This window comes from Phyllobates terribilis, unplaced genomic scaffold, assembly GCF_046119375.1.
Source record: "Phyllobates terribilis strain yellow unplaced genomic scaffold, ASM4611937v1 Scaffold_52__1_contigs__length_9100884, whole genome shotgun sequence".
In the NCBI taxonomy this organism is placed as follows: domain Eukaryota; kingdom Metazoa; phylum Chordata; class Amphibia; order Anura; family Dendrobatidae; genus Phyllobates; species Phyllobates terribilis.
In genome coordinates this window covers 1,164,024-1,190,700 of record NW_027362812.1, presented here as the reverse complement: position 1 = coordinate 1,190,700, position 26,677 = coordinate 1,164,024, and the positions used below count along the sequence as shown (strand labels likewise).

General features: G+C 47.4%; 1 protein-coding gene across 1 annotated transcript; it reads left to right on the top strand.

The window, feature by feature from the left end:
* The first annotated feature begins 359 nt into the window (after positions 1 to 359).
* LOC141191744 (PIH1 domain-containing protein 1-like) lies at positions 360 to 25,626 on the top strand. Its single transcript, XM_073661672.1, has 11 exons — positions 360 to 466; positions 1,943 to 2,073; positions 2,284 to 2,350; positions 2,577 to 2,762; positions 3,106 to 3,167; positions 3,249 to 3,330; positions 9,786 to 9,885; positions 10,528 to 10,575; positions 10,978 to 11,068; positions 12,340 to 12,477; positions 25,474 to 25,626. Exons 2-11 carry the CDS (start codon positions 1,993 to 1,995, stop codon positions 25,507 to 25,509), a joined length of 891 nt encoding a protein of 296 aa, XP_073517773.1. The 5' UTR covers positions 360 to 466; positions 1,943 to 1,992; the 3' UTR covers positions 25,510 to 25,626.
* The last annotated feature ends 1,051 nt before the right edge of the window (positions 25,627 to 26,677 follow it).

Below are 26,677 nucleotides of genomic sequence, written 5' to 3'. Positions count from 1 at the left end.
CTATCACATGATCTATCACAGGGGATCATGTGACATGTCACATGATACATCAGGTGTGTGTGTGTCCTGGGCCCTTGCCACTCTTAATCCACTCCTGGCCCCCTCACACCACCCACACAGCCCCCTGGATGCCCCTCACACCACCCCCCCTTTATGCCAGCACAGCATTTATTCACATGGTCAGTTCTCCCCGCCTCAGTCCTCACAGCACAACGCTGAACACGAGCTCCTCATCACCAGTCCTCCTGTCCCGGCACAATGTGCACACTGCTGCAGCTGCAGGTGGAATAGTGTCCACTGGACTGAGAAGGCCCCGCCCCTTCCGGTGACATCATGGTTCCATGAAATCACTCCTCCCCCTCAAGAAATCAACTCCAATCTAGACGCTCCGCTGCTGCTGAGGCGTGGTGACGCTGTAGCTGGGTGATTGCAGTCAGAGTAGTGGTGTTTGGCGTCTGTACTACAGGTAAGAAGATGGGAATGTGCCAAGGTGATTACTACATTCAGGACAATAAGTAGCTAGCTGTAGGTGTGCAGAATCCCACTCCCAATATTGTCAGGCTCCCGCACCCCCTGGTGTCGTGGGCTGTCGGGCTCCCGCACCCCTTCGTGTCGTGGGCTGTCAGGCTCCCGCACCCCCTGGTGTCGTGGGCTGTCGGGCTCCCGCACCCCCTCATGTCATGGGCTGTCGGGCTCCCGCACCCCCTCGTGTCGTGGGCTGTCAGGCTCCCGCACCCCCTCGTGTCATGGGCTGTCAGGCTTCCGCACCCCCTCGTGTCGTGGGCTGTCGGGCTCCCGCACCCCCTCGTGTTGTGGGCTGTCAGGCTCCCGCACCCCGTCGTGTCGTGGGCTGTCGGGCTCCCGCACCCCCTCGTGTCGTGGGCTGTCGGGCTCCCGCACCCCCTCGTGTCGTGGGCTGTCGGGCTCCCGCACCCTCTGGTGTCGTGGGCTGTCGGGCTTCCGCACCCCCTCGTGTCGTGGGCTGTCGGTCTCCCGCACCCCCTCGTGTCGTGGGCTGTCGGGCTCACGCACCCCCTCGTGTCATGGGCTGTCGGGCTCCCGCACCCCCTCGTGTCGTGGGCTGTCGGGCTCCCGCACCCCCTCGTGTCGTGGGCTGTCGGGCTCCCGCACCCTTCATGCCGTGGGCTGCCGGGCTCCCGCACCCCCTCGTGTCATGGGCTGTCAGGCTCCCGCACCCCCTCGTGTCGTGGGCTGTCAGGCTCCCGCACCCCCTCTTGTCGTGGGCTGTCAGGCTCCCACACCCCCTGGTGTCGTGGGCTGTCAGGCTCCCACACCCCCTCATGTCGTGAGCTGTCAGGCTCCCGCACCCCCTCGTGTCGTGGGCTGTCAGGCTACTGCGCCCCATCGTGCCGTGGGCTGTCAGGCTCCCGCACCCCCTGGTGTCGTGGGCTGTCAGGCTCCCGCACCCCCTGGTGTCGTGGGCAGTGGGGCTCCCGCGCCCCCTCGTGCCATGGGCTGTCAGGCTCCCGCACCCCCTGGTGTCGTGGTCTGTCAGGCTCCTGCACCCCCTGGTGTCGTGGGCCGTCAGGCTTCCGCACCCCCTCGTGCCGTAGGCCGTCAGGCTCCCGCACCCCCTCGTGCTGTGGGCTGTCAGGCTCCCTCACCCCCTCGTGTCGTGGGCTGTCAGGCTCCCGCACCCCCTCGTGCCGTGGGCTGTCAGGCTCCCGCACCCCCTCGTGCCCTGGGCTGTCAGTCTCCCGCACCCCGTCGTGCCGTGGGCTGTCAGGCTCCCGCACCCCCTCGTGTCGTGGGCTGTCAGGCTCCCGCACCCCCTCGTGTCGTGGGCTGTCAGGCTCCCGCACCCCCTCGTGCCCTGGGCTGTCAGTCTCCCGCACCCCGTCGTGCCGTGGGCTGTCAGGCTTCCGCACTCTCCCCTTGTCGTTGTCTGTGGAGAAGATTAATACATATTTTCATTTTTCAGGTTTTCTCTTATAAAACAAGATCCCTGAGCTTCTGTCTTTGACCGAAAAAATGGCGTCTGACAAGTCGCTGCTGTCTGTAGAAATGAACACAAACATGGAGGAAGCGCTGTATGAACAGATGCTGATGAAGGTACGAAAGATGAATTGGAGAGGCCAGCAATCACAGGGTGAATGTCTCCTCCGTCAGCCGCCGGGGGCGCTGCAGTCTCCAACATTTACCTAATGTGTATTGTTGGCTTTAGACCCCTCACAGTTGTACTATTTTGGTGCAGGAAAAATCAGTTTGCAGAACCATCCTGTTCATGTTACTCACTGATTCTCACTTGTTGCCTCATTTCAGGCCAAACAGGAGATACAGAGCAGAATACCGAACTTACCAGAAAGCAGACAGATCAGACCCCAATCGGGTGAGATGAGCGTCCTCTGATTATTATCCAGATTACTTTGTGCATATTATGTGACAGATACCACAGTGGGGCAGTGGGGTCTTATTGACTGCAGCGGTCACATGATGCAACCAACGTGGGGGGTCACATCGTTTTTTCTTATACAGTTGGTTACATGTAAATGCTGCTTGGCTTTTGCCAATTTTATTGTATTTTTGTTCACTTTTTGTTTTTATTTCTGTGTTAGGTTTCTGCATTAAAACTCGCACATCCAAAAATACCAAAATCTTTATTAACATCTGCAAGTCGAACCAGATCCCAGCGCCCCCGGACCTGACGGAGCAGGAGTTAGTCAGCATCCTGGAATCTGATGATCCCTCTGGCTATCGAGTCCCCATGAGCCTTGGAGAGCCCCATGTTGAAGTTGATAATAGTACGGTTTTTTTTAATACAGCGCGTCTCTTTTTAAAGGGGTAGTCCAGAGATATCCTTAAAGGGGTTAAAATAGCAAGTATTACAACTTACTAATCCTCAATGGTCAAAGGTGCCATCTCCACAGGTTCTGGTAGGTCCACTTCCAGTCTGCGGAATAAAGTTTGACATCTTGTTGTTGACTTTTGAACTTTTTTGGTTTAGATTTGGGACTTAAAGGGATTGTCCACTACTTGGATTCCCCTTTAAGAACTTATACCACTTATTCATAGCAGCCCTACTAAGGTCAATGGATTGAGTCGGCACCGCAAAGTATCTAAGTCCTGGTGCACTTTGTCCTACAGGTGGATGCGGCTGCACTGCATACGACATAGTTATTAATGGCACCTTCTTTGAGAAAATTAAGGTAACTGCAATTGCTTATTTCGACATACGAGCTGTCTGCTCTCCTTTGTGTCAGCTCCTTACTTTGTATTTTTTTTATTAGAATAATGAGCTTTTCAGGGAATTTTTTATCACTGTGGCCATGGAGGGACTAGAGAACAAGTACCAAATGGAGCTGTCAAGAGGTAACGACCGCATCACTGATATTTTCCTTGATTTTTTCCATCGACCACACAAGGACTTGTTCTTTCGTGGAGCAAGTTTACCATATAATATATTGAAAATTTTTATGTACCAACCTGTTGTATGGCACCGTATCAAATGCCTTTGAAAAGTCCAGATAGACAACATCCACTAAGTTTCCCTGGTCCAACCTAGAACTTACCTCCCCATAGAATCTTTTCAGATTAGTTTGCAGGACAGATCCCTCATAATCATATGTTTAGGTTATTCTTATTGAGGTGCTCCAGGTTAGTATCTCTTAGCAAACCCTCAAAGATGTTGCCCACAGTACAAGTTAAACTTACCGGTCTATAAATTCCAGGCTCAGATGTTATCCCCTTCTTGAATATTGGTACCACATTTGCTATGTGGGTGTAACACTGGTGGATATGGACCCACTGCCCCACGGGAGGGTTGTGACTAGGTGTCTACTGGGTCTCCACTAGAACCTCTGATGGTGAGGATAGACTGGGCCGCCGATAGACACCAGGTACCACTTCAGGGCAGTCCCCGGGACTGTAGCAGCATTCCGGAGGTACCAGGGTACCAGACACAGGAGAGCGAAGACAAGGACTAGGTCAGACAGTCTGAGATCGGGGCAGGCAGCACAGGTTCAGGATAGAGAAAAATGGCAAGGGGGACAGGGGTTTTTGATACCAGAAAACTCCTTTAACGCTTGCAACCTCTGTTGCTTGACTGCAACTCAAACAGTCAAATCAGTCAGTAAGAATTTAGGGCACTTCCATGGCGATATTTTGCATCAGTATTTGTTAGCAGATGCCAGGAGTGGATCCAAAACAGAAGAGGTGAAAGTGTTTCAGTTACTATTTTTCACTGTGTTTGTTCCCCTCTGGTTTTCAGCTTACAAATACTGATGTAAATTAGTGCCCAAAATACTCACTGTGTGAATGAGGCGAGGAAGCTGCTTGTAGTACTGTAATAGAAGTCCTTATTCTGAGGATGAGTGCTATAATTCTTGTCTTTAGTCTGTAGTAGGATGAAGTAGGTGCTGGTAAAAAATCCGCGCTCCTCCGTAGTGAAGAATTATGACGAGAGATTGTATAATTAAACAATCTTGTGGTTTATTGTTAAAAGCTACGATTACTACGCGTTTCGTGGACGTCCCGTCCACTTCCTCAGGTACATAGCTGATGTAGACCGATTTATCAAACGGTCTTATATACATAAAACTACACGTGGTGAAAAAAAAAAGGAGAAAAGCCCGCTGTTATTTTTGGCGCCAAGACCAACCAACGGTTTACAGAGAGACAGTGAAATTATTTATAAATAGATTAAATAAAATTATTGGTCGACTAATTACACTCTTATGCAGATAAAATGAAAACCATAGAACAAATAATTAAAATGACCTCTGAAATGTAATGATCCAAATGTTTTAAAACATTTATATTAAAGCACATGGGATAAAACATTTGTAGTTGATCGAGGACCGCAGTGTATGCATCCCAAAGTCCTAGCTATATTGTATCATGTGTGAAAGATCAGAGAGTCCAGACCGCTCTGCCAGACCTCACACCTCGTCGGCTGACAGGCAGAAAACCAAGAGCTGAAGGAATGGCAGAAGGTGCAAGCCTGCTACTGGTGTATTAGGTATGAGGTGTTTGTCAGTGAGGAAAGGGGGGGAAGGAGGGAGGACGGGCATGTAGAGATGACTGAGGACCGCAAGTGTGTAAACTCCTGAACGATTGGTATATTACAATGTATTGAAGATAAGATCTTCCAGATCACTGTGCTGGATCTCACACCTCGTCGGCTGACTGACAGAGGACAGGGAACTAAAGGAAGAGAAGAAAATGCAAACTAGTCTCCGTGGGACGTACTAGTCTGCTAAAGGTATATTATGTGTGTTATCAGTAGCAGTGTAAATAGAAGGGGGCAGGTTGTAGGAAAGAGTGGGGGAATGAGGAGATGGCTGTGTGACTGTAGAATGCTGAGATACTTAATTCTTATTATGTGCTGTGGCATATGTATATAGATGTTAGTGTAGAAGACCTCGGGAAATGCATGGAAGGAATTGGTATGCGAATTGCAAGGCTAGAAATCTTGCTGTTCTGTTATCATCAATATATATAATATGTATGGCAGGAATAAGGACGATAACGAATTTTGTGTTGTAGGAATTGTGGGGTTTGAGCCATGTGTCAGAATACATTGGGAATAAAAAAGGGGGGTGGGGTGGACATATGATATATAATTGAATTAGAAATGTATATAATGGGTATATGTGATAACTGACCTCAAGACTCATATAAAAACCTCTGTGATTTCATTTAGCCCTTGTGGCTTCAAAGTGTTGAGTTTATACATCCAATAAATTTCTTTACGATTCAGACATTGCACCCTATTAGGGGTGTCAGGCAAAACATGTTCAATAGGTAAGATCTTAAGATCCCTGTAATCCTGCTTGTGTTGCAGGACCATATGTCGGGACAGCCCATGTTTCATGAATCCTGTGGTTATATTATGTCTATGAGAATTGAGTCTATTATAATTCTTGTCTTCTCTGCTCCATCAAACTCCCCAGAGCAGGGGCAACCCCTGGGGCAAAACTGCTGGCAGCAGATGTCCAGACGTATGACTCAGTGAAGTGTGATGGACCCCGACTCCCAAACAAAATGAATCAGACACATACAAAATAAATACACAAAGCATTGCAATTAGGTGTCAAACGTTCTCAACTTTATTTAAATTTACATGACACCGAAAATGGCACAACCCTCGACTCACGAAGAGTCACCCTCCAGCACTCAGGAGAGGAAAACCCCCTGTGGAGGAAACCTCTAGGGAACCATGGCTGGAGGGCTGCCCTTCCCTTGGGCTTAGAGAGTTAGTGCCGATATATGACGGAGTTTTAGAATTTCTACATATTTACAGAGAACGACATAACAAATATAGACTATTAATGTGATAAACTGGATGTGGGAGAGATCTGACTGCGATATCTGTCACCACATTTGTTGCTGGAACGAATTTAGTTGATCTGATTTCCCAGATGGATCTACCACTTCTCCCTTACAGATCCAGCTCCGTCTCTCAAGAAGTTGGGTACTTGGTTACAGGGGTTGCTCATTATGGATAACCCCTAATAGGATGAGTATCCCCTCCCCCTCCCAATTTATCACCCATTAAAGTCAAGGATCCATCCATGAACTCCCAAAGAAGAGCAGCTGTTTGTACATAGTAACAGAAGGGGATCCTGTTTTGGGGACCCCCCATTCTGTTACCTTCCCTTCCCCCCGGGGTGTCTAAGAAGACAACCCCTTTCCCTGCTAGAACCTCCAAATTACACCAACGTTGGCACATTACGTGGGGTGGTCAAGCTCAAGGTCCTCAGGCGCATCATCAGTAATGGCGCTGATCGTGGCAGCGCGGCATTCTTTTATGGAATCTTCTTTATGACACTTGTTTATGCCCTCACAATAGTTGTCATGATTACTACAAGGGCTATTATTGATGCAGGGTCCAAGTATTAACCCTTTCATCATTAGTAATTCACTTTCATTATGGAGGCAAATAACTGCACTTGTTACCAAGCAGGAGTCTTATAATTACGGCTTCCCTTAGGCACCATAAGAAACATAGATTATAGAACATACGTACAAGTGTTTCAGGAGTGTTTTGCACTTTTTAGATCCATAGATTGGGCTTATAACTAGCACTTTACAAAGCAGAAAATTAAGAGGAAATGACTTGTAAAATAATATTATAGGGAATTGCATTTCAAGCATTTTCCTAATGTGCATTCTGCATACTTGCATAGTTACATAGGTTGAAAAAGTTTGAACTTTAATGTCCTTGGTCTATCTCCAAAGTTATCCATTTTCTTTTTACTAGATTATTTATAACCCACAATGTCATGTTTTGTTAAAAAAGTATCCAGCCCTTCTATAAATGCTGTTATACTATCTGCCATTACTATATCTTGTGGTTGGCATTCCACAGTCTGACTGCTCTAACTGTAAAGAATCCTTTCCTATTAAGTTGCCAGAATCGCTTCTCCTCCGCTTGTTATGAATGTTCCTGGTGCTTTGTATAGTCCTGGAAAGTGATAAGTCATGTGCCAGTACTATGCATTGACCACATATGTATTTATACATATAAATGTATATTTATGAAGGAGATGATAATTACCCTTCATAGAGGTGTTACGATCATTCATAAATTGCTTTCATAGGTTTGATCTCCAGGATTAGCAGAGATTTGGGGTGTAAACGTAATAAACAATGAGTAAAACATCAAAGCAAACGAAAAAGGGTTTGTGACCCAAACTGGTAGGTGAGACCGGCTAGCCCCATATTATATCACAACCAGGTTTCGCCTGAGGAGGGCAGCACTAATGAGTCCTCAGGAGCGCATATCCCTGAAATATGCAGCGATTCTACACTGCCCATTATAAAAGGGTTTCATATGCTACTTACTACCATGTTTTAGCTAAGATACAAGGCATACTTGTAAGGAGGGATGAAAAATGTGATGGGGGACAACATATAAATATACTGAGGAACTCTATACACTAGTGGCCAAAATTGAGGCAACACCCCCAAGATTTATGAATTTTTAGCATTTTGCCAATACAAATACAAATTTCATGAATGTTTTTGATTTCACAGTAAAGTTTTTAAGTAGAAATAAAATCTCATATAGAAACACAATATTAGCAGGAAATTTGTTCATTTGTCAACAAATTGGAGACTATTGTCACTCAGATGACTGTGGGAGAAAAGCCATTGATTTGTCCTATTTTCATATCTAACACTAAATGTTAATACTCAGTTGGACAGCCCTCAGCCTTGATGATGGCCTGGCATCTACTTGGCATGCTATCTACCAGTTTGTGTAAATCAGATGGTGTGATGATATGAAGCCATGATTTGATGATGGCTGCAATGAGTTCCTGCTTGTGTGAAGCCCGCTGTTTTGACACCGCTCTTTTGAGCCGAGCCCAGAGATTCTCAATAGGATTGAGATCTGGGCTGTTTCCTGGCCAATTCAATAGCTGGACATTTTTGTCCTTGAACCAAGAGAGACATTTTTTAGCTGTATGGCATGGGGCTCCATCTTAAAATAAACGGTGTCCCTTCACCAAATACATCACGTGCCGAAGGAATGAGTTTAGGCTGAAGGACTTCCTTGATGTACTTTTCAGCATTAACTGTTTCTTCAATTACCTGCAGCCGACCACCTGCATCTCTGGACACGCAGCCCCCTACCATAACACTCAGGGGAGGCTTCATGGTGGGTACTGTACCCTCTGGCAACCAGTCCTCTCCAGGTCGTCGTCGAACGTAGCGGACACCGTCGCTGCCAAAGATGGATATGCGTGTCTCATCGCTCCATATAACATTTCTCCATTGTTCAATGGTCCATTTACAATGTTCTTTGGCCCCTGTAGACGTTTCTGACGCTGTGAGGCATTCAGAAATGGCTTTTTACCTGGTATTCTGGCTCTTAACCCCGCGTTTACCAGTCGTCGTCGGACCGTCCGATCAGACACTGTCACTCCGGTGTTGACAAGATCCTTGTTGATGTTAACAGCAGTTTATTTCCTGTTATTTAGGGCGATTCTAACAATTCTTCTATCAGTCTGAGGACTTGTAGCCTTCTTCCTTTCTCTACCTGCTTTATTCTTTATCGAACCAGTCTCTTGAAACCGCTTACACACTTTGAGAACGAAAACATGTAATTGCTTACCTTCTGATGACAAACTGGCATTAAAATATAAAAACCGAATTTTAATCGCACAATATCTGTCTTAAATCACACCCAGGTCACTATAAACCAACATAGACTACATATCGCAGAAGAGGGCGTGTGTACAAGTAAGTAGGTCAGTGAAAACTTCCATTAAATATTGGTGATGGTGAAAAACTGAAGGTGTTGCCTCAATTTTGGCCACTAGTGTATAACACAAAATATAAACAAAAAAGAAAGGGAAGAACATTTCTGCACAAAAAGTGTTTCGCTCAGCAGGAAAATCCCCTTGAAATTGCGTTTTTTGAGATTTTTTTTCCCGTTCTTTAGAAACGCTGCAAAAATACTGAAAGAATAGACATGAAACTGCTTCAAATCTTCAAGGATTCACTTTTCCTGCTTTTCCTGGTACTATCAAACATAGCATTTTTGGGAACTTGGAGCTCTATATTACAAATATGTCCGTCCCTCCAGTTGAAAGAAATTAACATTTTCCTGGAGGGAAGTTTATATTTTACATTATGTCAGTTTTTGTCTATCGATGATAAAGTGCAGTTTGCTGCAATTTTTATTGTGACATATACCCAAATCATTCTCGAAAATATTTCACATTCAACGCGCGTCGGGCGGGCTGCGTGCTCTCACATGCCAGGCCTGAGTTTCAGTTCCAGTCCGACCCTGTTAATCATCTATGGTTTCCCTTCAGAGTGGAAAATGCTGAAAAATCGGAAGTTCCTGGGATCCATTTTTGAACAGAATATCAGAACCAAATCAAAACCGATGATTCAGGAAATGGACATAATGGGGTAAGTCCCAACTCTAAGGTACAAGTCTATGGCATACAGTCTGTAAAAGACGACAGAGTAGGCTGCTGTTGAGCATCGGCGGCTTCTTCTCTGATGTTCCTCGCTCATCCATGCAGTACATGGTCGGCCATTCAATTGATTGGATGTCTTATAATACCACATTTCCTCTAGGTACACAAAGTATGAAGAGCGCCACTCCTCCTGGTGATAGGTTATACCCAACAGATGGGGCAGCGCCACTCCTCGTGGTGATGGGTTACACCCAACAGATGGGGGAGCGCCACTCCTCCTGGTGATAGGTTATACCCAACAGATGGGGCAGTGCCACTCCTCGTGGTGATGGGTTACACCCAACAGATAGGGGAGCTCCACTCCTCGTGGTGATGGGTTACACCCAACAGATGGGGGAGTGCCACTACTCGTGGTGATGGGTTATACCCAACATATGGGGGAGCGCCACTCCTTGAGGTGATGGGTTATACCCAACAGATGGGGGAGCACCACTCCTCGTGGTGATGGGTTATACCCAACAGATGGGGGAAGTTGCAGAATGGCTTGTTATGGTGCAAGAACAATGTGGACATTGTTTTGTTTTTTTGTTTTAACTATTATGCCTTTATGTTCTTTATTTTTTTCCTACAGACCCTCCCAGCTAACTCCAAGCAAGTCCCTCATCTCAGAAGTTGAAAGGTTTGGGTTACTTTGAGGTTTAATGCATGCATTTACTTTTTTTAGAATCCCATCTTACAAAAGATATAGGATATCCAACTTCTTGGACTCCAAGAATAAGGGGGCTGCAGCCTGGAAGTAACCCTGCTGCCCTTTTTAAAGAATATGCTGGTGTGGGGCAGCTACCCGGATTTTCACTGTGCAGGAGAACTGCAGCTAAGCCCATTCACTTTGCTGGATCTATGCTGTCGTTCCGCTGCACAGTGGAGGCCATGATGCCAATGTGCAGGGAATGACTGTGAAAGGGGCTGTTCCTCATTACCAGCATCAGTGCCCCTTTATTATATTAGAGATCGACCCCAACAGATCATAAATTGATGGTGTACCCTTGCAATATACTGCTGCCTTCCTTTTTTTTATCAGTTCACCCGTGAAACCAGATTACATGATTGTGGCGGAACCTCCTGTAGGACACCCAAGTTTTCTGGTGGCTGAAATCTCTTTACCTAAAGTGGTGAGACCCTCAGATGTGGTTTAGGATTGTGACCTTTTTGTATTTCATGTGATTTCCAATAGTCTTCCCTTATTAAAAGTCTGTGCCAACCTCGTGCTACCGGTCCTCCTCTGCCAACTTTTATCATCACAGCTTTGATGTGTCCACAGTAGCCAATTGCTGGCAGCTGTGACACATTTGCTGGATGATGATGATATAATTTTTTTTTCATACCATGGTGGGTTGTTTGCAAGCTGTTGGAATTGGAAAGAAGATCTCTGTAAACGACTCTGTCAGCAGAGAACGACTGTTCAAACCAAGCACAGACGCCCAATGCTTCACGGCGGGACCAGTCATTTATATAAGCCTCCCCCCCTGCTTGTTTCCCCTCCATCTCCACCATCACCTCTTCTTTGACAGTTCTGGCTTCATAGATCCAGAGAGGAGATAGAGGGAAAACAAGCTGGTGGGAAGATGTATATATTATTATTATTATTTAATTATATAGTGCCATTGATTCCATGGTGCTGGTGCATATAAATGATGTTATAATGATGATATAAATGATGAAAGAGGCTTGTTGCAATAGTGTAGAACACGCCGCTCTTTATTTTTTCTATATTAATGCGACATTTGGAGGAATCGCACAGAAAATGCTTTAAATGTATTTATTTTTTAATTTGATTTTTCTCATGTCCATGATTCACATTGCGTTAAATGAGGCATAATGAAGATTAAGAATTTTTCAGCTAATGTAGCCTTCATCAGACAGGATAATGTAGCTTGAGGGGACCCACTTGGTTAAATATAGGGGTCAGTTCTGGTCTTCCCAAAAAGCAGATTAAGTAGTCACCACACGGGAATCTGGTGATTACTGGGTTTGCTTTTGGGGACCCCAGATTTCTTCATATAACCGAGTGGGCCTTCTGCCTAATGAAGGCTACATTATCTGAAATTCTGGTACCATTCATTATGCCTCACTTAAAGGGGTTGCCTGGCACTTTAATATTGATGACCTATCCTAAGGATATTCCATTAGTATTAAAGTGGTGGACAACCCCTTTTAATGCAGTGTGAATCCTAAAAAATATTTTTCAGCATTTTCTGTGAGCAGTTCCTCCACGTGTCAGATTTAATGTAGGAGACGTGTGGAGCTACACAGTAACTTCTAGTTGGCCACGTATCAAGATAAAAGTTTAGATTTTTGTGCACTTGTTGGTTACAACTTTCTTTCCCGTACAGAAGCATTCAGCGACATAAGCGTTGTTACCACGCTGGTCTTCTCTTTTCAGTCTTCTGCTAGATCTCTTGTGTTGGACTTGGGTGAAGACAGAATAGTCAGACGTCCCGATTTGTATCATCTAGACGTCTTCATTCCTTACAGTATTATCCAAGAACAAAGTGGAGCTCAGTTCAACAAGGACAGTAAGGTGAGACAATTAAGCAAAGCTGGACATGTCTTATAGCCCATTCTGAAATCTCCTTCTTAAAGAGGTTGTCTGAGAAAATGTATAAAATAAAATTTAAAAAAATGTATACATTTATTTAGCAAAAATAAATTATTTTAATTAGTGGATAATTCTATGTGAATACTTTTATGCCCAAAAATGGCAAAAGTATTCTTGGAGTGATACCTTTATTGGCTAACCAGAAAAAAAATATATATGCAAGCTTTCAGAGCACAGAGGCTCCTTCTTCAGGCAATATTACACATGAATTCTTAACATTTGTAATCCTGCCTGAAGAAGGAGCCTCTGTGCTCTGTAAGTTTGCATATATATATATTTTTTTCTGGTTAGCCAATAAAGGTATCACTCCGAGAATACTTTTGCCATTTTTGGGCATAAAATTATTTCCATCAAATTTTCTGGCTAACACGGTACCATAATATAAATTTGTACTGTACATCACAATTAGGGGATAATAATTGCATATGGACATAATGGCCAACAATGTCAGCAGCCGTCCATCCTAGATGGGTGAAAGTAAACTGTTTGAGACGGACATCTCTGACCTACCTGGCACTCAGAAGACTCATGGGTTCTTTTAGTGATTTTTAATAAAGTAATGTAGTAAATAACAAATAAACAGACGTTTCGGTCACAATAGACCTTCATCGGTGTACTACAAAAGCAAAAAAATATAATAGTGAGTACCACATAGAAATATGCAATTCATATAACATAGGTTTGACAGAATGAGATCAAAATTCAATTGGTCATGGATAATGTACATACAGAAAATACAACATCGGGAAAAAATAATAATATAGTAGAGGATCTGGGGAAAGGGGATGGGAAGGAGAACTAGGTTAGGAGGGAAAGGGAAAAATAAAAAGTGACATACCGGTTTTATTAAAGGCGAGATGCATTTGGGCCGCTGTCTGTAGAAATTTGTAAACTAAGGGAACACATATAAAAATTTTTTTTTTTAAATAAAGAGGTCTAGAACAATGTAAGATGTGTGATGACACTTAGTGTAATCGGTGGCTATGAGGTTAGAAATACCCCGATAGGTGCTGTGGGATGAGGAACAATGAAGAGCACATAATGTGTGAGGGCAGGGGATGAAAAAACGTACCCGTTGCTTGCGGTAGGTACTTAAAGGTAATGGCCTGGTCGGTGCCGTAAGCTGTATAGAAAATGGAGTAAATAATAAAATATCTATGGGATATAGAGGCATTAAGTATAGTAGGAGCCAAAAAAGGAAAACATACCCGTAGAAGAAAATGAATAACCAGAGGCAGTAGCCCGGTAGGAAGTTGTATGCTAAGGGAAAAAATGGCACATTAAATGAAGCCCCAATAAGTATTAAGGATAAGGGGACCAGTGTAGGAAGCGTACCTGTATTGTAAAGGACGCAGGACGCGGTATCCACCGTTTGTCCAGAAGCATGTGGCAGGATAAGGCACCAGGGGTCTTTAAATAGGGGGTAGGAGGGGTGAAAGGTTGTAATAGGAGCCAATCATTGGTGGTAGTGGTGTGGGAACGCGCTTTACTAGATTCTGGGATAGGACCTGAAAACCGGAAGTAGCGTCAAATGACGCTATTCAGGTCCTGTAAGGGAAAAAACGGTCACGTGACCGGAAGTGACGTGTGTATGCGTTCCACACAGTGTTCTATGCGTTCCACTGAGCGAGGGGAGCGCTGTAATACTTGTAACAGCGCTGTAGAGCAGAGGAGACCCACTAATAGATATGTGGTTGCGTTCCACACAGGTACCATGCGTTCCACAGAGCGGTGGGAGCGCTGTAATACTTGTGACGGCATAGTAGAACAAGGGAAAGCCAGGATGGGAGTCCAGGAAGGATGGGGATCAGGAGGAGGGATGCCATATTAGGATGGGATCTGGAGAAACAGATAATGATAGCATAAGTTATTAAGGCAGAAAACATGGTTGTAACGGGTCTGGGAGGCGGAACCTCTGGGCTACTATACAAGGGAGCGGTCCTTGTAAGGGAGCGGGTGGCGACCAGGCAGGCAGTCACAGCAGGTGACCGGGACAGTCTCTGGGTGTACGGGCAGGAGGTCACGGCAAGTGATCAGGGCAGTCTCTGGAAGAACAGGCTGGAGGTCACGGCAAGTGACCAGGGCAGTCTCTGGAAGAACGGGCTGGAGGTCACGGCAAGTGACCGGGGCAGTCTCTAGGTAAAGGGTAGGTACGACCTGTGATGGCTGAACCTCCAGGTAGGCTAGCAAGGCAGATGGAGGATGTGTGCTCCCAGGTGAGCAAGCGAGAGTCTCTGGAATAGCAGGTGGTCACAGCACGTGACGGCGGAGCCTCCAGGTAGGCAAGCAGGCAGGTAGCGGAGAAGCGCTCCCAGGTGAGCGGGCAAGAGTCTGGAATAGCTGGTGGTCACAGCACGTGACAGCGGAGCCTCCGGGCTGGCAAGCAGGCAGGTAGCGGAGAAGCGCTCCCAGGTGAGCGGGCAAGAGTCTGGAATAGCTGGTGGTCACAGCACGTGACAGCGGAGCCTCCGGGCAGGCAAGCAGGCAGGTAGCGGAGAAGCGCTCCCAGGTGAGCGGGCAAGCTGGTCCATAGACAGACTGACCGGAGTTGTAAGGCAGACCGTCGGACCTCAGGCAAGCAGGCAGGTAGCTGATGTGCGCTCCCAGGTGAGCGGGCAAGTTGGTCCTTAGACAGACTGACCGGAGTTGTAAGGCAGACCGTCGGACCTCAGGCAGGCAGGCAGGTAACAGGAAATCAGGCAGGATTAGGACAGCAAGCTGGCAGGAATCTGGCAGGTAACTGGCAGGTAACTGGCAAGGGACCTGAGGGCTGAAGCAGAGTAGAACGGTGCAACAACATTGCTCGGGCACCTCCATTTTGGAGGAGGTGCCTTATATATGGTAAAGTCCTCCGGCCATTGGCCGGGGACTCCTTAGGACGGCGCGCGCGGCCCCTTTAAGAGGGAGGGAGGGCGCGCGCGCGCGCCCTAAGCACAGTGGCCGGGAAGGAGCGCGCGCTGCCAGCAGAGCGGGAGAGGGACGCCGGGCACGGAGCAGAGCGGTGAGGGGAACAGCGTCCCTGCCTAGCAGAGGGCAGGGACGCCGGCACTACAGTACCCCCCCCTTTAGGCCCCCCCTTTTTTAGGCCAGATAGAAATTTAGCTAGGATGAGAGGGGCATGGATTTTCTCCCGGGGCTCCCACGTTCTCTCCTCAGGACCAAACCCCTTCCAATCTACCAGAAAAAAGGTCTTTCCTCTTACCCTTTTGGTGGCAAGAATGTTCTCTACCTCAAACTCGTCCTCAGCAGAAACCGGAGCAGGAGGCGTACCTGTAGACTTGGAAAAAGAGCTAAGCACCACGGGTTTGAGGAGAGATACATGGAAGGAGTTAGGGATCCGTAAGTTGGCCGGGAGTTTCAATTTATAGGCCACCGGGTTGATCTGACTGATGACCTCCAGAGGACCGATGAACCGAGGTCCTAACTTGTAAGAAGGTATCTTGAGTCGAACATATTTAGATGAGAGCCAGACTTTATCTCCTGGACGAAATTGTGGAGGATCCAGGCGTTTTTTGTCAGCGTGTCTTTTCATACGCTCGGATGACAGAAGGAGTGCGGACCGGGTACTCTCCCATATGGAGGAAAATTTGCTAACGAGAGATTCCGCAGCCGGGTTGTCCACAGAGGTGGAGACAGGAAAAGGAATCCGAGGATGCTGACCAAAGACTACAAAAAACGGGGATTTGGAGGAGGATTCGCTCTCGTGATTATTATAAGAGAACTCGGCCCATGGTAGGAGATCCACCCAGTCAGAATGGTGGGCATTAACGAAGTGCCGGAGGTAACTGGTCAGGTTCTGATTGATCCGCTCCACTTGACCATTGGACTGTGGGTGGTAAGCGGAAGAGAAGTCCAGGGTGACGTCTAGTAGTTTACAAGTGGCTCTCCAGAAACGTGAGGTGAACTGTACCCCACGATCCGACACGATGTGGAGGGGCAGGCCATGAAGACGGAAGATGTGGCGGATAAAGTCTTTAGCCAGCTCGGGTGCAGACGGAAGGCCTGGCAGGGGAATAAAGTGAGCCATCTTGGAAAAGCGGTCAGCGACCACCCAAATGACCGTACAACCGGCAGAGACGGGGAGATCAGTTATAAAGTCCATTGCTATATGCTGCCAGGGGGCAGCAGGTGCAGGAAGCGGAAGGAGGCGTCCGGCTGGCAGATGTCTCGGGACTTTGTTGCGGGCGCAGGACACACAGGCAGAAACAAAGTCTATTATGTCCTTGTGCAGGGTAGGCCACCAATAGTGCCGGGCAATAAGCTGGAGGGTCTTTTTCTGACCGGCGTGGCCAGCTAGTTTAGACGAATGGCCCCAGTGTAGGATCTTCTCCCGATCAGGTACTGAAACAAACGTCTTACCGGGAGGGAGACGATTTAGACTCACGGGAGCCACCTGCATTACTCTGGCGGGATCGATGATATGTTTAGGTTCTTCCTCGAGATCGGACACCAGAAAGGATCGGGACAAGGCGTCTGCTTTGACGTTTTTGTCAGCCGGGCGAAAATGAAGAACAAAATCAAAGCGAGCAAAAAACAAGGACCACCGGGCTTGGCGCGGGTTAAGTCTCTGGGCATGCTGGAGGTAAGCCAAGTTCTTGTGGTCAGTGTAAATTATTACCGGATGAAGAGCCCCCTCGAGTAGGTAACGCCACTCCTCCAACGCCAGCTTGATGGCCAATAACTCTCGGTCTCCTATGGAATAGTTGCGCTCAGAAGAGGAGAAGAGTTTGGAGAAGAAGCCACAAGTTACCATTCTCCCGGAAGATGATTTTTGAGTAAGTACCGCTCCGGCTCCAGAGGAGGAGGCGTCAACTTCCAGGAAGAACTGCTTGTTGCCGTCCGGGCGATGCAGCACCGGGGCGGAAGAGAAGGCCTGTTTTAGGGAAAGAAAGGCCTCCTCTGCTTCGGGCGGCCACTCTTTGGGATTAGTACCCTTACGGGTGAGCGCGGAAATTGGGGCAGTCCGGGAAGAGAAGTGCGGGATGAAGAGGCGGTAATAGTTGGCGAAGCCCAGGAACCGTTGAATAGCCTTCAACCCCTCTGGTCGGGGCCATTTCTCGATGGCAGACAGTTTCTCAGGATCCATTTGTAGGCCGGTCTGAGAGATAATGTAGCCCAGAAACGGAAGCGAGGTCTGCTCAAAGAGGCACTTCTCATATTTAGCGTAGAGATGGTTCTGCCTGAGCCTGAGCAGGACCTGACGAACATCCCTCCGGTGAGTCTGGAGATCCGGAGAGAAGACCAAGATGTCGTCCAGGTACACCACTACCCAGGAGTAGAGAAGGTCCCGGAAGATGTCATTGACCAACTCTTGAAAGACGGCAGGAGCGTTACAGAGGCCAAAGGGCATTACCAGATATTCATAGTGGCCGTCCCGGGTGTTGAATACCGTCTTCCATTCATCCCCCTGACGGATACGAACCAGGTTGTACGCCCCATGGAGGTCCAGTTTGGTGAAGATTCTAGCCCCCCTCAGACGATCAAATAACTCCGGAATGAGCGGAAGGGGGTACTTATTCTTCACCGTGATCTGGTTAAGGCCTCTATAGTCTATACAGGGACGGAGAGAGCCGTCCTTCTTTTTGACGAAAAAGAAGCCTGCTCCCACCGGGGAGGTAGATTTCCGGATGAATCCCCTGGCCAGATTCTCCTCAATATATTCGGACATCGACCGGGTCTCAGCAGCGGATAATGGATAAATACGCCCACGGGGAGGAGAAGTACCAGGTAACAGGTCGATAGGGCAGTCGTATGGTCTATGAGGGGGTAGTGTCTCTGCCTCCTTTTTATTAAAGACATCAGCATAAGACCAATAAGGAATCGGAAGTCCAGGTACATTAGCTGGGGTAGGAGAAGGACGGACGGGATGAACGGGAACCAGACAGGTCTTATGGCAGCCCTGTCCCCAGCGAAGGACTTCTCCGGTCTGCCAGTCAAGAACGGGTGCATGTTTCTGGAGCCAAGGTAGGCCTAGCAAGAGGGCGTGAGAGAGTCCAGGCAGAACATGGAAGGAGATACTTTCAGAATGCAGCATTCCCACCTGCAGAGTAATGGATTCGGTGATGAGTTGGATGGGGCGTGGTAAGAGCCCCCCATCCACGGCAGCAACAGACAAGGGTACAGCCAGAGGTTTGGTGGGGATGCGGTATTTCTCTACCAGGGACTGTGAAATAAGATTCCCGGCTGCTCCAGAGTCCAGTTGGGCTAGTTCGAAATAACGGTTCTCCCCGTAGACGATTGAAACTGACAACAGCAGGGATGGAGAGGATTTATTCTTGTCTAGGTGGACCTCTCTGAGCGAACCTAGACACAGGCGTTTCCCGACCTCTCCGGGCAGGCACGGATCCGGTGCTCCTTACTGCCACAGTAGAAGCAGGTCCCCTCGGCACGGCGTAAGTCCTGACGGGTCTTGACCATCTTGGTCTGGTCGACCTGCATAGGCTCAAGAGGGTGTACCTGGTTAGAGACAGAAGGAGTGACGGGTTTCTGAAAAGTAGGAGCTAGACGTGGTAACCTCCTCTCACGGGTGACCTCTCTGGCACGCTCCTGGAACCGTAGGTCAATCCGGGTGGCAAGAGTTATTAAGTCATCGAGAGTGGTAGGAATGTCCCGACCGGCAAGTTCATCTTTAATACGGCCGGACAGACCCTCCCAGAAGACGGAAACCAGAGCGTCGTTATCCCAGGCCAGCTCCGAGGCAAGGGTACGGAACCGTATGGCATATTGGCCCACGGTGAGACTTTCCTGACGGAGGCGTAGCAACGATGATGCGGATGAGGTCTTCCGTCCGGGTTCGTCGAAGACTTTCCGGAAAGCCGTGAGAAAAGCAGGCAAGTTGGACACCAGGGGGTCTCCTCTCTCCCATAGAGGATTTAGCCAGGCCAGGGCCTCCCCGGTGAGATGGGACATGATGAATGCAATTTTGGCTCGGTCGGAGTTAAACTGGTGGGACAATAGTTCAAAGTGCAGGGTGCACTGATTTATGAAGCCCCGAGCCTGGGCTGAGTCGCCTCCGAAGCGAGGAGGTGCAGAAAGCCGAGGTCCGGGGTAGGATATCATGGTGTTAGTGGACAGCGGAGCTGCCGGATTGCGAGACATGGCACTGGCGGAGGTTGTTGGTGGAGCAGTCAGAGTGTCCAGGCGAGTATTGACATTCCGCAGGTGACCCAGGATGGACTCCTGTTGGGACCTCTGATGGGACAGTTCATGACACAGGTCCGAGAGCGAGGGAGCTTGGGTGCCACCGGGTTCCATGGCCCGAGCAAACTGTAACGGGTCTGGGAGGCGGAACCTCTGGGCTACTATACAAGGGAGCGGTCCTTGTAAGGGAGCGGGTGGCGACCAGGCAGGCAGTCACAGCAGGTGACCGGGACAGTCTCTGGGTGTACGGGCAGGAGGTCACGGCAAGTGATCAGGGCAGTCTCTGGAAGAACGGGCTGGAGGTCACGGCAAGTGACCGGGGCAGTCTCTGGAAGAACGGGCTGGAGGTCACGGCAAGTGACCGGGGCAGTCTCTAGGTAAAGGGTAGGTATGACCTGTGATGGCTGAACCTCCAGGTAGGCTAGCAAGGCAGATGGAGGATGTGTGCTCCCAGGTGAGCAAGCGAGAGTCTCTGGAATAGCAGGTGGTCACAGCACGTGACGGCGGAGCCTCCAGGTAGGCAAGCAGGCAGGTAGCGGAGAAGCGCTCCCAGGTGAGCGGGCAAGAGTCTGGAATAGCTGGTGGTCACAGCACGTGACAGCGGAGCCTCCGGGCTGGCAAGCAGGCAGGTAGCGGAGAAGCGCTCCCAGGTGAGCGGGCAAGAGTCTGGAATAGCTGGTGGTCACAGCACGTGACAGCGGAGCCTCCGGGCTGGCAAGCAGGCAGGTAGCGGAGAAGCGCTCCCAGGTGAGCGGGCAAGAGTCTGGAATAGCTGGTGGTCACAGCACGTGACAGCGGAGCCTCCGGGCAGGCAAGCAGGCAGGTAGCGGAGAAGCGCTCCCAGGTGAGCGGGCAAGCTGGTCCATAGACAGACTGACCGGAGTTGTAAGGCAGACCGTCGGACCTCAGGCAAGCAGGCAGGTAGCTGATGTGCGCTCCCAGGTGAGCGGGCAAGTTGGTCCTTAGACAGACTGACCGGAGTTGTAAGGCAGACCGTCGGACCTCAGGCAGGCAGGCAGGTAACAGGAAATCAGGCAGGATTAGGACAGCAAGCTGGCAGGAATCTGGCAGGTAACTGGCAGGTAACTGGCAAGGGACCTGAGGGCTGAAGCAGAGTAGAACGGTGCAACAACATTGCTCGGGCACCTCCATTTTGGAGGAGGTGCCTTATATATGGTAAAGTCCTCCGGCCATTGGCCGGGGACTCCTTAGGACGGCGCGCGCGGCCCCTTTAAGAGGGAGGGAGGGCGCACGCGCGCGCCCTAAGCACAGTGGCCGGGAAGGAGCGCGCGCTGCCAGCAGAGCGGGAGAGGGACGCCGGGCACGGAGCAGAGCGGTGAGGGGAACAGCGTCCCTGCCTAGCAGAGGGCAGGGACGCCGGCACTACAACGGTGTATATCATAAAAACCACAATAAAGTGTAGTCATATCATCACGACCCCCCAAGTAACAAATAAAAGAAAATAAAAGAGGTTCCAACAAATAATATACCTGTGGTCTTGGTAGTGAATACATGTATATATGCAATCCGTGTTGTGTGGCAAGAATCAGTCGAAGTGGAAGAACTTAATTGGTTAGGAGGCACACACACATAAACACACATATACATTTATTTATATATCCATATACACACATACACACCCATTCCGAGGTGGCTATAGTCGTTTAGGTAAAGGAGCTGAGATCGTATTCCTTATTTAAGCCCCTTGGGGATAACGATTGTAACTCGTGGATCCAAAAAGCCTCTCTATATTTAAGAAGGCGAATACGGTCGCCTCCCCGTCTGGGAGGGGGTACGTGTTCAATCACTTGAAATTTTAGCTGCGCCACTGAATGGCCAGCTGATGCAAAATGTGATGGAACCGGAAGAAGAAGGTTTTTACAACGTATGGTCGATTTGTGTTTTGAGATCCTATCTTTAACACACTGGGTGGTTTCCCCCACGTACATGAGACCACAAGGACATTTAAGGATGTAAACAACATAGGAAGAGTTGCAGGTAAAGTAGTCCTTAATTTTGTACTGTTTCCCCGAGTGTGGGTGGTAAAAAGTGTCGCCTCGGATGATATTGTTGCATTGGTAGCATTGAAGAAATGGGAATGTCCCGTTTTTGGGTGTGGACAGAAATCTTTGTCGAGGTTTAGTGATGGGGGTGCCTACGTCGGAATGGACGAGGCGGTCACGGATGTTAGTGGGTCTCTTGTAGCATGGTAAAAATGGAGCTTTGAACTCTTGAACTGTGGGATAGGCTGTTTGGAGTATGCTCCAATGTTGTCGTATTTTCTTGTGTATTATCGAGACTACAGGATGGTAGGTATGGACAAACGGTATACGGTTATTGGTGGAAAGTCTGGGTCTGTTGGTGGGTTCTAGGGCTCGAGATAATGTATCAGGTGGGTAACCTCTGTTGAGGAACTTCTCTTTCATCTCGGTGATCCTGATGTCCCGTGTGGTAGGATTGCTAACAATTCGTTCAACGCGGTGGAATTGGGACTTGGGCACCGAGGTGAAGATGGATTTGGGGTGGAGGCTGGTATAATGTAAGGGGCCGTTTCTGTCTGTGACAAACTGCTTCATGTCATCGTTTGAAGAAGAGGTGGTATATACGAACCCACTCTTCCAAACCTATTCCAGGATGTGGAAACGCTATATTGATGACATTTTTTGCATCTGGGCGGGACCCATAGAAACCCTATCACAATTCTTTGAGACCCTCAACTCATCCTGGGAGGGCCTACGGTTCACCATTTCCTCTAGCAGGGAATCCATAAACTTCCTCGACACTACCATTTTAAAAGATAATCTAAGACACCTCTCATCGGACCTTTATGTTAAACCCACAGACAGAAACGGCCTCTTACATTATACCAGCCTCCACCCCAAATCCATCTTCACCTCAGTGCCCAAGTCCCAATTCCACCGCGTTGAACGAATTGTTAGCAATCCTACCACACGGGACATCAGGATCACCGAGATGAAAGAGAAGTTCCTCAACAGAGGTTACCCACCTGATACATTATCTCGAGCCCTAGAACCCACCAACAGACCCAGACTTTCCACCAATAACCGTATACCGTTTTTCCATACCTACCATCCTGTAGTCTCGATAATACACAAGAAAATACGACAACATTGGAGCATACTCCAAACAGCCTATCCCACAGTTCAAGAGTTCAAAGCTCCATTTTTACCATGCTACATGAGACCCACTAACATCCGTGACCGCCTCGTCCATTCCGACGTAGGCACCCCCATCACTAAACCTCGACAAAGATTTCTGTCCACACCCAAAAACGGGACATTCCCATGTCTTCAATGCTACCAATGCAACAATATCATCCGAGGCGACACTTTTTACCACCCACACTCGGGGAAACAGTACAAAATTAAGGACTACTTTACCTGCAACTCTTCCTATGTTGTTTACATCCTTAAATGTCCTTGTGGTCTCATGTACGTGGGGGAAACCACCCAGTGTGTTAAAGATAGGATCTCAAAACACAAATCGACCATACGTTGTAAAAACCTTCTTCTTCTGGTTCCATCACATTTTGCATCAGCTGGCTATTCAGTGGCGCAGCTAAAATTTCAAGTGATTGAACACGTACCCCCTCCCAGACGGGGAGGCGACCGTATTCGCCTTCTTAAATATAGAGAGGCTTTTTGGATCCACGAGTTACAATCGTTATCCCCAAGGGGCTTAAATAAGGAATACGATCTCAGCTTCTTTACCTAAACGACTATAGCCACCTCGGAATGGGTGTGTATGTGTGTATATGGATATATAAATAAATGTATATGTGTGTTTATGTGTGTGTGCCTCCTAACCAATTAAGTTCTTCCACTTCGACTGATTCTTGCCACACAACACGGATTGCATATATACATGTATTCACTACCAAGACCACAGGTATATTATTTGTTGGAACCTCTTTTATTTTCTTTTATTTGTTACTTGGGGGGTCGTGATGATATGACTACACTTTATTGTGGTTTTTATGATATACACCGTGTTTTCTGCCTTAATAACTTATGCTATCATTATCTGTTTCTCCAGATCCCATCCTAATATGGCATCCCTCCTCCTGATCCCCATCCTTCCTGGACTCCCATCCTGGCTTTCCCTTGTTCTACTATGCCGTCACAAGTATTACAGCGCTCCCACCGCTCTGTGGAACGCATGGTACCTGTGTGGAACGCAACCACATATCTATTAGTGGGTTTCCTCTGCTCTACAGCGCTGTTACAAGTATTACAGCGCTCCCCTCGCTCAGTGGAACGCATAGAACATTGTGTGGAACGCATACACATGTCACTTCCGGTCACGTGACCGGTTTTTTCCTTACAGGACCTGAATAGCGTCATTTGACGCTACTTCCGGTTTTCAGGTCCTATCCCAGAATCTAGTAAAGCGCGTTCCCACACCACTACCACCAATGATTGGCTCCTATTACAACCTTTCACCCCTCCTACCCCCTATTTAAAGACCCCTGGTGCCTTATCCTGCCACATGCTTCTGGACAAACGGTGGATACCGCGTCCTGCGTCCTTTACAATACAGGTACGCTTCCTACACTGGTCCCCTTATCCTTAATACTTATTGGGGCTTCATTTAATGTGCCATTTTTTCCCTTAGCATACAACTTCCTACCGGGCTACTGCCTCTGGTTATTCATTTTCTTCTACGGGTATGTTTTCCTTTTTTGGCTCCTACTATACTTAATGCCCCTATATCCCATAGATATTTTATTATTTACTCCATTTTCTATACAGCTTACGGCACCGACCAGGCCATTACCTTTAAGTACCTACCGCAAGCAACGGGTACGTTTTTTCATCCCCTGCCCTCACACATTATGTGCTCTTCCTTGTTCCTCATCCCACAGCACCTATCGGGGTATTTCTAACCTCATAGCCACCGATTACACTAAGTGTCATCACACATCTTACATTGTTCTAGACCTCTTTATTTAAAAAAAATTTTTTTATATGTGTTCCCTTAGTTTACAAATTTCTACAGACAGCGGCCCAAATGCATCTCGCCTTTAATAAAACCGGTATGTCACTTTTTATTTTTCCCTTTCCCTCCTAACCTAGTTCTCCTTCCCATCCCCTTTCCCCAGATCCTCTACTATATTATTATTTTTTCCCGATGTTGTATTTTCTGTATGTACATTATCCATGACCAATTGAATTTTGATCTCATTCTGTCAAACCTATGTTATATGAATTGCATATTTCTATGTGGTACTCACTATTATATTTTTTTGCTTTTGTAGTACACCGATGAAGGTCTATTGTGACCGAAACGTCTGTTTATTTGTTATTTACTACATTACTTTATTAAAAATCACTAAAAGAACCCATGAGTCTTCTGAGTGCCAGGTTATTTTTCTGTATCTATACGGGCTTGTAACCCTACCTGGGCACCACCACCACTCCAGGAGTGCGGTAGTTTCTATTTTTTATATCTCTGACCTACCTGTCGGAATCAAGAACGTGCATCTGTCATTGATTGACTGACTGATCACGTCCATGAGTCAACATGTTGTAAACCTGTCATGATGAGTGAGCAGATAGGATGCTGCCCCTCACCCTGACAGGAACTTATCTATCACAACATATAGTTGCCCAGAGACATCTGAATGCATCGGCTTTCCTTTATGCCATTCATCAAACATGTCGTATATTTTGTGTATAGCGAGTCACAAGCCTCGCACTGCTCTGCGTCTTATCATTTGGTTCTATGAGCTGCAGTGAAACGTGACGTATATTCCAGGTGCTGACGATCACAATGCCGGTCCAGCCAGCATAGCGGTGGGCTCCGAAGATCAGCTTTGGAAAATGTTCCTCTTATATAGATCCAGTGGATCCTACTTACATTCGCTGCTGTTTACATTGTATGGTTACAATTCTATTTACACTTCAATATGACTCCAGAATAAATTTTTGTCTTTCTTATACTTGCCATATATTTTTCCCAAGGAGGGGGTTTAGGTATTGTGCTTTTTTTTTTTATTTCTACTGTAATATTTCATAATATCTGTGAATAAGTCTTGAAAATAATTTGCATTGAAAAGGTTGAGATCCTCTGAATCTACAGGGATTTTTAGGAATTAAAAATCTACAGCAGTAAATCTGCAGCAGAATTTACATTTTGCACCATGTCTGGATTTAGTAGCAGCTGCCCCTTTAAATGGAATATGTCAGCAGGTTTTTGCTATCCCATTTGAGAGCAGCATAATCCGAGGCCCTGATTCCAACGATGTATCACTTACTGGGCTGCTTGGTGTTATTTTGATAAAATTGCAGGTTTTTTTTTCTCATGCAGATCTCTGAATGCTGAGCTCTGTATAATAACCCCACCCACACCTCTGATTGGCAGCTTTCTGTGTACACTGTATTTAAACTGCCAATCAGTGGTGGGGGGCGTGGTTGGACTACCTGGCTGCAGGTTTACTAGTCCTCTAGTGATAATCTTCTGCTAATAAAAGACCAGTAAGAGGTCTTTGTCTCTACATCATGCTGCTCTCAACAACAACCAATATATAGTACATCCGACAAGGGGTCAATGTGTTAAAAAAGACCTTTATTATAATAATTTGGGTACATGGCGGGAAAGAAAAGAGCACACACACATATATATAGTAATACCATATAATAGTGAGGAGGTATAATGTAAATATTTGAATTGCAGAGACACCAGGGCTAAATAGTAGTAGCTCCAATTGTGCTAATGCATACTGATAGTATATCCTAGGTCACATAGTAAAAGGATATAATCCCAAATAATAAAAGCCAATTTAGGCATTCCCAAGATAATGACCTTTTGGTATATACATATCAAGGGATGTATTATATCCAAGTAGGTTCATTCCCAAGTAACAATAATGTTGTATTGGATTCATTCATACCTGGTATATATTGTCTGCACGTCTTGCAATAGCTCTGGGCTCGGTGGTCCTACTCCTAGTGTGGCGCTC

Coding starts and splice junctions, on each gene's coding strand:
- LOC141191744 (XM_073661672.1), top strand. CDS start 1,993: ATGGCGTCTGACAAGTCGCTGCTGTCTGTAGAAATGAACACAAACATG. Junction 3,331..9,785: donor CCAAATGGAGCTGTCAAGAG/GTAACGACCGCA, acceptor GTTTCCCTTCAG/AGTGGAAAATGCTGAAAAAT. Junction 11,069..12,339: donor AAATCTCTTTACCTAAAGTG/GTGAGACCCTCA, acceptor TTCTCTTTTCAG/TCTTCTGCTAGATCTCTTGT.